The sequence below is a fragment of the Gymnoscopelus microlampas genome, assembly GCF_963454915.1.
Source record: "Gymnoscopelus microlampas genome assembly, chromosome: 19".
In the NCBI taxonomy this organism is placed as follows: Eukaryota; Metazoa; Chordata; class Actinopteri; order Myctophiformes; family Myctophidae; genus Gymnoscopelus; species Gymnoscopelus microlampas.
In genome coordinates this window covers 30,376,356-30,390,313 of record NC_139956.1, presented here as the reverse complement: position 1 = coordinate 30,390,313, position 13,958 = coordinate 30,376,356, and the positions used below count along the sequence as shown (strand labels likewise).

The window sequence follows — 13,958 nt, the reverse complement described above, 5'->3', positions numbered from 1 at the left end:
AGGGCTCGGTGGCCTGGTCGCCTGAGAAAACATTGCCACTGTTCGTTTCAATAGGGTTCAATAGAGAATTTGAGAAAGTATGACATATTTTATAACAAAATGATTGAATAGTTAGTTGAAAAGTACAGAGCTACAGTTATACAATAATGCTAAAAGGATAAACAAAAGGCCCAGAGGGGCTATTTAATTCATCAAGACATATAAAGACATACAATACAATACTATACAATAAATCATACATCCTAGGAGCAGTAAAAGTATATTTACAGGCAAACTGTGAGGGCTAATTTATTTTGGCAAGCTAGACGACTTGTCTAGGTCCAGAAGGTTTGTCCTGCTACAAGGTTTTATTTTGAAGGAGGGTAGGGAGTCACACTTTTTGATGGCTGGTGGTAGGGCATTCCATATTTGAATGGTTTCCCCTCCATCCCCGCAAGCAATTCGACAACGTATCATTCATTTTGGCAACATTGTGTAACGTATGAAAAAGAAAATGGACTCACAAAAATGTGTCTTCGGTGAGAAAAAACCCAATGTCACACTTATTTGTCATTCCAAAAAGGAGTGATTTATGTACTGTATGCATAAATGGGTGTGCATAATATGCACACACATTTATATGCATACAGTACATATCGCAATCATGTACACTCACAAATACAGTACATACACACGCTCGCGCAAGCACATGGGACGACACATAAAGCACAGATGTTTTGGAGCAGGTCAAAGCCAGCCGCCGTGTGTGGGCTCAATTGGTCACACAGCCCACTGGTGGGTTGTGTGACACAAAGCTGCACAAAAGCAGTGTAGCGGTTCCAATTCCACCGGTGTGTGTGTGTGCTCAGCTGGAGCCCAGCCATGGGCAAACACACAATAAACACACGCAGAGAGAGAGAGCGAGAGAGAGAGAGAGTGTGTGAGAGAGAGAGAGAGAGAGAGAGAGAAACACAAATGTGTGTATGCCATTGCCTGCACAGTGGTGTAAAGTAACTAAGTACATGTACTTTAGTACAATTTTGAGGTATTTTTACTTCACTGGAGTATTTCCAATTTTCGGTACTTCTACTCCACTACATCTCAGAGGCAAATATTGTACTTTTACTCCACTACAATTATTTGAAAACTTTAGTTACTAGTTACTTTTCAGATATAAATGATTATATTATGAACATACATTAACCACTTTAGCCCAATTTTATACCGAGGCTATTTGAAAATAGCCGATCTGCTATTTTCAAACATTTTAGTACTTTTACTTTTGGTACTTTAAGTACATTTTGATACCAATACTTTTATACTTTTACTCAAGTAAACTTCGAATTCCGGACTTTTACTTGTAACGGAGTACTTCTACATTGCAGTATTGATACTTTTACTTAAGTAAAACATTTGAGTACTTTTTCCACCACTGCACAAATGTGTGTATGCCTGCATCAGCTCTTGGTAACTGGGAAATATCAGAGCCCTTGAGTGCACCTCACTCATACTTGCTAGCATGGCGATGTGTGCCTTCATATTTGCCATAGCGGTATAAAAAGAACTAGAGTGGTAACCAGAAATCCCCAGCCATTTACTTCTATGGAGTTACTCACCCAGAGCATACTCCTTTTTTACCTCTTTTTCCCCCTTCTTCCGTGTTTGCTGACGGTGACGTCACAGGGCTCATCCGCGTCGCTTCGCGTCGACTCGCATGTGCAGTAGTGTCACCCCTGTGCGCAACCCTGTGAACAAGCTCATACGCAAGCTCGTCAATCGAGCCCATTGGTCGAAACCGTTTTTTCGTTCATGTATCTTGCCCCAGCTGTGGTATGCTGCAGTACCAGAATCGGCCACCATGACTGTAGCGCTTACTATTTCAGATAGCACATTGTTGCACTGCAAGTTGTACTGCACATTTGTATTTAACTGGACTGTAGGTCAGACCCGTAGAGAGAGAGCCATGGGAAACCAAGGGCATGCAGAGAGAGAGAGAGAGAGGAGAGACATGTGGAGACAAATGAATCCACGGGTCAGATTCAAACCCGGGTTCTTGCGCTCACTAGGAGCATATGGTCTGTGCACCACCTGGCTGAGCCTCCAGGCACCGGTACGGTGCGTCCATTCCCACGCGGCACGCCGCTGCGTCTACGAGGAGGAGAGCGCGAGCGGGGTCGGGTGGTGTTCTAACCTGCAAGGCTGACGGTTCAGCATGTTGAAGGACGCTATCCATCAGACATGGGGGCACGCTGGCACACAGATCAACACCACTGCCGCAGTGATCATCGGCCCGGTGGATGCGTGCACGCGCGCGCGTGTGTCTGTGCGTTTACACACGCGCACGCACACATACACGCACGCGCAAGCTTATGCATTTATTGTGTGTGTGTGTGTGTGTGTGTGTGCACGCGCACGCACGCGTGCCTTGGAGATCGATGTTGTTTGCAGAGGCCATGGACTGACATTGAGTGAGTGAGAAAAATCTGGCTGCTATAGTTGACGGCATAATCAGGATAATGGAAGATGTTGTTTACCTTGACGGATCGCTCTCTCTTTATGCATTAGCATAAATATTGCTGCCATCCTCCTTTTACTTTTCTTTTTTTTTAACCCGGCTGCCTAATTTGTATATGCAGGACAAAAGTGTGAGCCCAGTCAACACATTGTCACTCCCATTGGCCCAGGGTGAGTCATGCTTGGGTAGCGCGCGCGCACGCACACACACACACACACACACACACACACACACACACACACACACACACACACACACACACACACACACACACACACACACACAAAACTCTCTCTCTCCTACACATACACACCGTATCTCTGTCTATAACACAGGGGATTTTCTATGAGAGCTTGAGTCTTTGTGGAGAGTCTCACCTCGCTGTTTATTTGTCCGCACCAGGAGCAGCAGATATATAAAGCTGTGAATTCAATGGCTGCGAGAGATATACAACGCGGGCACAGGGGGGGAAGAGAAGAAAGGGGGAGAGGGAGAGATAAAGTGCTATTAAGATGAGGAGATGGGGCAACTTTCTCAAGGTGACTGCCGAGCTTTACGGCAAACACATACAAATGAGTTGGCTGTGCACAAGTACAGGGTGCGAGAGAGAGAGAGAGAAGGCACATAAAGAAAGGATATATAGATATATACTGTATATATACACACACACACACACACACACACACACACACACACACACACACACACACACACACACACACACACACATACTACTGTATTCATATAAATGTGTGTGCGTACTGTACGTACATGCACACATACGTATGCACACACACGCGCAAGCACATGTGTTTGTGCACGAAATGTACTATATACAGTATACACGTATTGTATGCTGCTGCACCCACCAGCTTAAACAGCTCTGACATACAGCTACAGTATCCCCTTTATCACCAATCCCCTCTGTATCATTTAGAGGCAAGGGGCGCGCGGCATGGGAAGAGGCGGTCGTCAAATATACAGTCATGTGCGTGAAGGTCGGATAACGCGGTAATGTGAGTGTAAATTATCGCCGCCGTACCCCCTCTTGCGCCGCTAGTGACGGGGAGAGAGCATGCAAAGTGAAACGGGATTGCGGGGAGATTTGTCCCGTGCAGCAGCCCAGGCAGCCGATGGCCTACATGTTACGCAACAAGCCTGTCGAGTCTTACATAACACTGCAGCTTTTTTTTTTTTCCGGGTGGGAGATTAGCCGTGGCCATGCAGCCACGCTCTCCTTCAAGGCTCACACGCCTTGCTGGGTCCTCCTCAAGCCGATATCAATGTTTTTATACCAATGAGCTGATTAGTCACACACACCTCTAATCACTCCGGGGGTGGGGGACATGCGGGGGATACCCTACGGTACCAAGCTCAAACATAAGAGTCACAACACCCGTGTCATATGATCCAAGGAAAGCATTCACCTACACTGCAAGTACCGTGCGGAAAGATATAATCACGCATAATATCATTAGTTAAGGAACCTAGAGTGTACAGTGCGCTCCATTGTTGTATTGTTAGTTTGTATAAAGTATTGATATTCCTAGACTGCATATTTTATAATAGGCTTTATAAGTGTGTGTTAGGGGTGTGCCGATACACTAATTTCACCAAACGATACGATACGATATTTGGCTCACAACTTCGATACGATTTCGATACGATACGATACGCACTTTTTTTATTATGAAAATATATGGAGGAGAAAAAAAGAAAATGCAAACAAATAATTCTGTTTTTGCATTATTCAGACATGCAAACTTGTAGCTTTTCAGCTACAATAGCCGTTTTGAATCCAAATAGTATGACACCTGACCCGAAAAAAAAACATGTTGTCACTCTTTTCACTTCGGGGACGTTTGCATTCCTAATTATTATGATTGTTAAAAAAAAAAAAAAAAAAAAAAAAAAAAATTTTTTTTTTCAAAAACGATATTTTTTTCCCACAAAACGATACATATCGTCGCGAAAACGTATCGCGATATATCGCGGGACGATATATCGGCACACCCCTAGTGTGTGTGTGTGTGTGTGTGTGTGTGTGTGTGTGTGTGTGTGTGTGTGTGTCTGCGTGCACGTGCAGGGCATCCATATAAAGCAGGCAAGGATTCATGGGTTCTCCCTGGTAGTCCAGTCCATTCTCCATTCCTATTAATCAGTCTCTGCTTTGCCCCTCGCTGCCATTGCTCTGCTGGGCTGATGTATCGGCTCGTACAGCAAATACCTACATCGTCTGCAACTCACGGCAGTTACCCAGGCTTGATCACATACAGTATGGGCTCCACGCTGTAGCCGTGATGGATCTTAATCAAGGCAAAATGTGAGCTGGTGGTGATGAATGGTGCTGTGCCCGTTCCATTAGGCGGGTTTGAGGCACGATGCCGCACAAAATGCAACCCCACCTTGACCAAGTTTTAAATGGCTGCATACGTTTGTGTCAATATCCCGCTGAGTCATCCCTGGGGTCCCATCTTCTTTTTGGGTGCGTGTTTGCCTTATCCAGGCAGATTCCTCCGTTCATTAACCATATGGATCGGGTCGGCTCTTTTATCGATGTCCTCCCACTCACATTTTTACGGAATCGTTTTGATTTTGGCTTTGCACATCACTCTGCCTACGGTACAAGCAACGAACATTTGGCGGCGTGACATCAGATGTACATTATAGTTCCATGGCTCACATTTTCCCGAGATCATAGAGGATTGGATGAGAATAGTGATGAGAAGAATTAGGAGGGTTTTGTGCACATGCGTCTGCGTGTGCGTGTGTGTGCACATATGGGGGGGGGGGGGGGGGGGGGGGGGGGGGTAGGCAAGTCAGGAAGTGACTCGAGCTTTATACACAGACCAATCAGAAGCCGTGGGCCGTTTTCTTCCGTTTGTGCACGGATATAGGAGGCTTTCCAGACTGTGAAGCGAAGTGAGCAATCAGTCTGGATCCCAGGCTAGGAGTTGATGGTCACGGTTAAGCGGTCTCCTAATCTCCTAAATATATCCTTGAATAATGCCATGCCATTCTCCCTTGGTAATTTTTTTTTGCCCACACCTTTCTTAATTGACTATAACATGCACAATCTGTTCAGCTATTGCCTCGAGACGTGCGTAATGTCAGTAGAAAACATTACGTTATGTTACCGCTATGGAGTTTTCGCCTGGTACACATTAACTGGATAGAATTTTGCCGTGTCCCCGGGCGCTTTAGATGTTAATCAAACATTAATTGAAAAGGCATCCTAGATGGAGCTGCATCCCCCCTCACATAATGCATACACACACACACACACACACACACACACACACACACACACACACACACACACACACACACACACAAAGTTGCCAGCAGACCTCCTACCAAAGCCGCTGATTGACTGGCTCAAGGAGCAATCCACAACCTGCATAAAAGCGTGGAGAAACATAACATTATTCCTGACGTTGAGTGTTCTATAATGAGGGAAAAATCTGCTGTATGGAAAGCAATGTAGAGAGATGTTCAGAATATGACAGCCGATCCAGACAAAAAAGAAATAAGACAAGACGTGCCGAGGTGGATCGGAAGGTGGTGTTGATGTTGGGTTTTTAGACAAAGCTTAAGCTGTCTCCTGAACTGCGAGCCCCTTAGGAGAAGAAACCGGGAAACAAATCCTTGAAAAATGCGTTGCCATTCTCCCTTAGTCTTCTTTTCGCCCGCACCTTACTTAATTGACTATAACGTGCTCGCAGAACGGCGGAGAGAGAGAGAGAGAGATAGATACTGACATCTTCAAAAGGAGCTTTGATCTCCAAGCACCTTGAGGCTCTGGAGGATCATCAAGGTTCGCTCCGTTTTCTTTTTCATCAAGCGCTGTTTCTCTCTGCCCTTTTTGCTCCTGTCTCTCCTCTCCCTCTCTTTCTCTGTTCCTTCCCTCTATCTCCTGTTTGGTGTGATCAGCCTCTCACAGCCTCTCTCTGAACACCTCTCTCTGACTGATAACCACCAACACACACACACACACTCACACACATGCACACGCACACACGCGCAAACACGAGAACTAGTTATGCGCACAGCATCCACGGTCTGGTGTACCTCATTCACATTCCGGACTCGCCAGCATGTGATTACCTCACCGTGCTCTCACGTGCTGCAAGGTCAGGTTGAAAATAATTTACAGACGGGAACGCTCTCCGTGCACGAGCATTTCTAAGGGCTTTCAAGTGTTTTTTTCCACCCCTATCCTTATGAGACACTAATTAAATCACCCAACAGTCAACATCTTTGTTGTAGCTGCCATCTTGAACATTTTGGCAGAGACGTCAAACTTTGTGTTTAATGGGTTGTTGAAATCCGAGTCAGATCTTTAGCATCTTTCCCCAGCTTACAGTGCAATCTGCTCGGCTAGCACCCAGTACAGTCGTATGTACATGGCATCCTGAGAGCCTGGGCGCGACAGAGACAGAATGTGTCAAAGCTCGGTAGTGTGCCCTGAGCCGTGCGAGCCGTTATGTTATCGTTATGGAGTTCTAGCCTGGCATGTATTATGTGGATGGAGTGTTGACGTGTCCCTGGGCATTCAAGATGTTATTCAAACATTAATTTAAATTGCACCCCCCCCAACACACACACACACACACACACACACACACACACACACACAAACAAAGTTGGGAGTGGACCCCCTGCTGAGGCCGCTGATTGACCGACACATTCCCCCATCCATAAAGCAGCAGAAACAACATTATTCCCGACATTAGACGACACCGAAAGCAGATTAAAGGCCGCTTAGCAGTCATTTAGGAGCCGCTGTGTTTAAAGAGCAGTTAGGGCTTATTGTCAGTTACCTACCCACCACTCCCTTCATTTCAGCGTTTGCCGACTTCACTGCCTCCAGTCACTCGAGGATTAGGCCTATATATATATACTGTACATATATTTTCTTTCCCCTTACAGAGATATTTTCCCTTTTTTTTCGCTTAAGGGAAGCGGCCATTAAAATGTCATTACCGCAATGCCGGAATCATCTTTAAAAAGAGAGAGAGAGGGTGAGTAAGAGAGTGAGAGAGAGAGAGAGAGAAAAGCCAGTGGCTCCCAGCAGCTTCCTGCCATAATGGGCTCGATACGTTCCCTCTGCACGGGGAAGAGTCCTAATGTTGCGGAACACAAATGCTAATCTTTCTGTAAATATCACTCAAATGCTCTCTCTCTCCCCCTCTCTCTTGCTCTCTCTCTCTCTTTCTCTCTCTCTCTCTCTCTCCCTCTCTTCCGCCTCTCTCACTGTCCTCTTCAGCCCTTCAGCCGTAATAGGATGGATTCATCCTGGCAAATTGAATTAATTCTCTCGGCAGAGGTATTATGAGTATTCTGAGCATCTTGTTTGGTGAGCTGTAATGGAGCCCATTCTGGTTCTCTGCTGCTTCTGACAAGGATCATTAGGTTCCTCGGAACCATTTGGCTCCCCTACTTCTACAATAGATACAGGTATCAACTGCAGCGTGCGTCGATAGGCCAAAAGCCCTGATATTCACGGGCGCTGTGCGGTGTTCACTTTCCTGATCCACCTTCATGTGTGTGCTTGTGGGATCGATAATGGATTGGTGAAATGCATGAGGGAGAGAACGGGCAGGTAGACCGTCAGGGTCAGTGAGTAACATGATGAGGAGAGAGGCCCCCGCCTGGCATTTGAAACCGTACTGTACTTCCCTTCCCTTGCTAGAATGAGATCATCCACTGAGGAGACCATCGAACCGCCTGTTCATAAATAAGTGAAAGGGTTTTCTTTTATGTTCTTCTCCTTTAACCACACAAACCCCTGCATCCCTACTCTGGGGTGTACATTTGGTGAAAATAGCTGATCTGCAAGCTCACAACGCATTGTGTTGCGATGTGTTGTGAATTTGTAGATCAGCTATTTTCGGCAAAGCAATTTGATGTAGAAGCAAATACTCGCATACCTGCCCTGGGGTCTCCCGGTCAACTTAGTCTGAAGGGATTAAGTGGTTAACTTCTTTTTTATTAACAAAATATTTTCCTAAGATTTACAAAGAACAAAAACAGTACAGTAGCTTATAGCAGAGTTGGTAGAAAAAACTAAATGTAAATATATGTTTGATTTTGAAAATGTTATTTTTAAGGTCAGCAATGTACTTGAAGCTAAAGTGCCGTTACATTACCTTAATTCTCGTAGGTAACGTCTAGGCCTATTGTGACATGCTATCACAATGCCTAGCTAAGCTCAAGCTCCTTTACACATAATACCAGAAGGACTTTGCAAACGCCCGTATTGCACCGTGTTTTTGCCGTCATGAAACATATTTCTTTATTGATTGATTGAATACTTTATCGGTCAGAAAATGTAAACAGCATGTGGTACAGTAAGACATCAAAGCTAAAAGGATAACACAAAAAAGTCCTGGAGACAATTCATAAAAATTGCATACAAAATTAACACAATAATACATGTCATCAACAAATACAAAACACTATACAGTGTATGTACAAAAGAGATGGGAAATGTATATTTGCCTCCCCTTTTGCCCCTTTTTTCATGCCAATTGATTATTTTGACAGTCACTCTGTCCCTGATCCTCTGTTGATCCCCCTCAGGCACCAATCACGCCTACCGAACATTTCCACTTAAAGCAGTTTCAGCACGCTCAATTAATACCCTAATCGCTCTTGTCGCCAGTGCATGGCAATGCCCTGGTCTTGGCTTGAATACCATTACTACTTTTTTTTTACTGCGTCGGGGGGTGGTTAGAATGCACATAAATTTGGCTGCGATTATACCGCTCATTAAGCTACTGTACAACCTCTGCGCTTATTTACTCAGTTAAACTTGATACTCGAAGTTCAATTAACATTCGGGTGTTTTATTTCGCCCCTATCTTTTTAAATAGTTAATCAGCCGTGAATAATGGAAAAACGCTGGGAGCCAAAGCCGCACGGTTTAACCTCCCAGTACCTTGCCATATGGAAGGTATAGCTGGATAAAATGCACATATTTAATGAGATAATTGAATCAATGAAGTTGTTTTTTGGAAGCGCACAAGCTGCTGCAGGGCAGATAGCAGTACCCGTCCGCGGCCAATAGGCCCTGATCCCCTGTGTCCACCAGGAAGTGTTTTGGCCAGCTGTCTCAGCGGGGAGGGGCATGTTGAATGGCAGCCACCGCCACGGGGTATTACTGTGTAAGTCCCTGAATAACTCGGCGAGAGGATTGCGCCCGTGAGAGAGAGAGAGAGAGAGAGACTGCATCTTTAATGGTTTTGTCTAGTATCTGCTCAGTCCGTCTGTCTTTCAGACTGCCTCTCCTATGCCCTCAGTTTTGCTCTCTCTATCTTCTCTCTCTCTCCCCCCCACCCCCCCATCACATCCCTCCATCGTTTGGCAGGCAGACTGTAACGTGGCGAAATGACTTTGACCTTTGCTGGGACCGAGGACAGAAACCACAGAGGGAGGGAGGGAGAGCGTGTGTGTGTGTGTGGGGGGGGGGGGGGGGGGGGGTTTGGCGACTGACTGTAATAAACTAGAAGCAGTGGGTGGCTGTCAGCGCTAATAGATAGGAGAGAAGGAGAGGGATCACAAGGTTGATGAATACTAAAGGCGCCTTAGTCCTCAGTGTAGTTCTTGACTAATGCTGATGTACGGCGAAGAGTCGCTTTGATGATTGTCCTGGCATCCGAAAAGAAATGTCTAGATGATCTGGGAGGTAAATGTTATCGTTCAATTTCAAAGTGGATTGCGATTGGATTATGGTAATCAGGCATCACGCATCCTCTCATTGGTTCGAATGCAATTGAAATGTAATAGGCTCTATGCACAGCAGCCATATTGGAAATAAATTGGGCCTCTTTTTACTTCCTTCACAGGTGTTACCAATGATACAAATGAAGGCTCTGTTCCATTCTGGTCAGGATAAGGATAATTCCTTTTAACAGGTCGTTCATGAAAGTCCTTGCGGTCTTGTTTCCAATGAGAACCTGTGAGCAATTAGGGGTTAAGAGTCTTGCTCAGGGACAAATTTCATTTCATCGACACATATGCTGACCCGGCCTGGAATCGAACCTGGGGCAACCAGGGCCTCTGGCTCCCTAGGCGGGCTCACTAACCATTCAGCTATGGCCGCCCCATGTCAAACAGAGGCAGGGTGCTGACATTGTGCATGTTGGCTCACTGGAAACACTTGAGGGGGTTCCAAATGGCCCCTTACGGGTGTGTAACTCTGAGTGTAACTCTCAGAGTTATGGGGGTCCTTGCAATTAAAAGGTTTGACAACCACTGTGCTACACGAAATGTAATAGAGCCTTCATTAGTATATATATATATATATATATATATATATATATATACAAAGGTAACCGCATCATTTTAACACTGGCATTTCTTCCCCTCCCTTCCGCAGGAACGGGGAAAGATCGGCGTGATCTTCAACGTGGGAACGGACGACATCGCCATCGAGGAGAGCGCGGTGATGGTGAGCGACGGCAAATACCACGTGGTGCGCTTCACGCGCAGCGGCGGCAACGCCACGCTACAGGTGGACAGCCAGCCCGTCATCGAACGTTTCCCCTCAGGTAGGAGCACGGGGTCCGACACAGTGGCACTGAGATGAGGGGGGGGGCGGGAGGGGCGGGGCAGTGACTGTTATGGTCTTCAGTGATCACAGGGAGGGTCAAACCCTCAATGTGAACCAAAGACATATAAGTGGAGAGACACTGAGAGAGAATTCATTTCCCCTAAATTCAGGAGGTACATTATGCTTACTCATAGAACCTCACACCATTTCTCAAACAGACGCTAGAAAGGAGAGCAGACACCCTCCTATGAGTCAGCGCCAGCAGAGGGCCGCTTCCTCTGCTGTTGATTAGGCATAATCATGGTATTCCATTTCGACATGAATTGTGGGGTTATTTTTGAAACCCTCTCTTAACGTCTCTCTCCACTGTGTCTCTCTTGTTCACAGTGTTTTTTTTTTCACCCGACATGGTTATTGAAAGGAAGACATTTTCTGCTCATGTCAATGAGCGCCAAAGGCTAAACGTCAACAGGATAAATTGCCTGTGGTATTGTTGACGAATGAAAACTCATCACATGAGAAAGGCGTGGAAATATTAGCTTTTTCAAAGGGCTGGATTCCACATTGTGCTTTTTCAAAGGGCACGATTCCGCATTGTCATCCTTGTATTGCAGTTGTTCTGAGAAGAGAAGCGATGGGGAAGAGTAGTGTCAACATGTGACACCATCTACCGTCTACCCAATTCATTTCACTTGCGAGTGACATTATACCAACAATGGCGAGGCGAAAATAACAAGCCCTCAGACGACAGTTCTTTCTTGATTTTTATTGTGATGGAGATGGAGGCCTTTCCGAGGCGGTGTGCACTGACTGGTGTCAGCAACACCGACTGACGTTCATGTGACCCAGAAAAAAGAAGATAAATCGGACAATGTACTTGGCACAAGTTTTTTTTCGTGAGACACAGAGATACACTCATGGCAGCCTCGCTGCCGGGTTATGCAACATCTGCGTGACATCTCGTCCCTCGCTGCATACTGTAATGACTAGGGTGCTTCATTTGGAGTGTAGGGTGATTTATACATAGGCTATTTGAAAATAGCAGATCTACAAGCTCACAACGCGTCGCGATGCGACGCGTTGTGAGGCTGGCTCTTATTACTTGAGGCTGTACTCTAGTCAAATTTTCATTCCGGACTTTTACTTGTAACAGAGTACTTCTACATTGCAGTATTAATACTTTTACTTAAGTAAAACATTTGAGTACTTTTTCCACCACTGGGGTTATGCAACATCTGCGTGACATCTCGTCCCTCGCTACATATACTGTAATGACTAGGGTGCTTAATTTGGAGTGTAGGGTGACGATCCCGGCGGGGGCCTCAAGCGAGGCCATCACTAATGGCGAATTTGATTGGTTCGGGTTCCCTCACGTAACACCAAGAAGTGCAGTTTGGTGCACGACTGTCTTTTTTTTACCCCCACCGGATCTGTTTTGACCCACATCAGGCAGTCTCACAGGGACATCGCCATGGTTCCCCACACTCGCGACTCAGCTTGTGTGTGTATTGCGAGACACATGAGGGATCTCCGTGCCTCGTACACCGCGTGACGGAAAAATGAGACTTCCCCAAAGGACGTGGAACGGGGAGGATGTCTATAAGACGAGATGGGGAAGGAATAGAAATGAAGGCAAGTGAGACAGACAGTGACGTGACAAGTAGGCCTGAAATTATCGAATGTTATCTCCTTAGCAATTATTCTATTGATAACTTCTTAGATTAATCGAATAATCAAGAACTGTGTCTTTATATATACATATTTTATATCAACAAATGAATCAACAAAATGATTTCTTATTCGTATTAACCACTTAAGCCTTATTTTATACATTGTCGTATACACTGTCATAAAAACAATAGCATCAAGCTACCAGCTCACAACATCACATCGCCGGCTTGTAGATCTGCTATTTTCAGTATTTTGGAAAATGTATAATTTCATTAAAATCTATTATTCTTCATAATCGAATAAATAGATATGTTCAATTACCTGTTGCTCGCCTACACACAAGACAGAAAGTTGCGCTGCAATGTCACATATTTTCTATCCTCACATTTTTATCCCTGTCTATACACCCCCGCACCGCTGCAATTTTCCCTCTCTGTTCCTGAAGAGTCTAAATTGTCACTCGCTTCGGTCCGCATTGATGACAAGTGCCTGTTGAGTCATCGGCGGCTTCATGAACAGAAGGGCTTTCATAGAGGTGATGATTTGGAGAGACAACACAGACAAGGAGACATGGCTGTGACGGGCCAGACAACGTTTAAAAGCAACCCCAACACATTTCAAAGTGATGCTTGCGTGCCTCTGGGACCGGCCAGCCGGTTCACACTCACACGCGCGCGTGTGTGTGTGTGTGTGTGTGTGCATGTGTGTGTGTGCGTGTGTGTGTGCGTGTGTGTGTGTGCGGATACGTGGCTGCCTTCACACATATGTCAGTGTGTCTTGGTTTTCCTGAGTGCATGCACTCATGCGTGAGTATGTGTGTACATATATAGTTTGTGAAAGTGTGCGTGTGTGTGTGTACGTGTGTGTCAGGCAGCCAGGGAGCAGACTGAGTGTGTCAGCGGTTAGCTAATCCAGTGCAGTGGTGGAAAAAGCACTGGCATGGTTTACTAAAAGTATCAATGTAGAAGCACTCTGTTACAAGTAAAAGTCCGGAATAAATCATTTGCTTGAGTAAAAGTACAAAAGTATTGATATCAAAATGTAAAGTAGAAAGTAGTCATTTGCAGAATGTTTTCAAATGGATTTCACAAGTTTTCAAATGGATACAAATCTTTTGAAAACAGCAGATCTACAAGCTCACAATGCATCGCTTCGCAACTCATTGTGAGCTTGTAGATCGGCTATTTTCAAATGGCCGAAATACATACAGGGCTGAAGTGGTTAATGTATGTTTTG

At 45.4% G+C, this 13,958-nt stretch overlaps 1 protein-coding gene across 5 annotated transcripts in view; it reads left to right on the top strand.

Annotated features, from left to right (window-relative positions):
• Window positions 1–13,958, top strand: part of nrxn2b (neurexin 2b) — an 884,672-nt gene that overhangs the window by 814,898 nt on the left and 55,816 nt on the right. For all 5 annotated transcript variants that reach the window (XM_084043029.1, XM_084043031.1, XM_084043030.1 and 2 more), the window contains one exon: window positions 10,878–11,049. In XM_084043029.1, coding sequence (XP_083899155.1) covers window positions 10,878–11,049 — 172 coding nt within the window. The remainder of the gene's footprint in view (window positions 1–10,877; window positions 11,050–13,958) is intronic.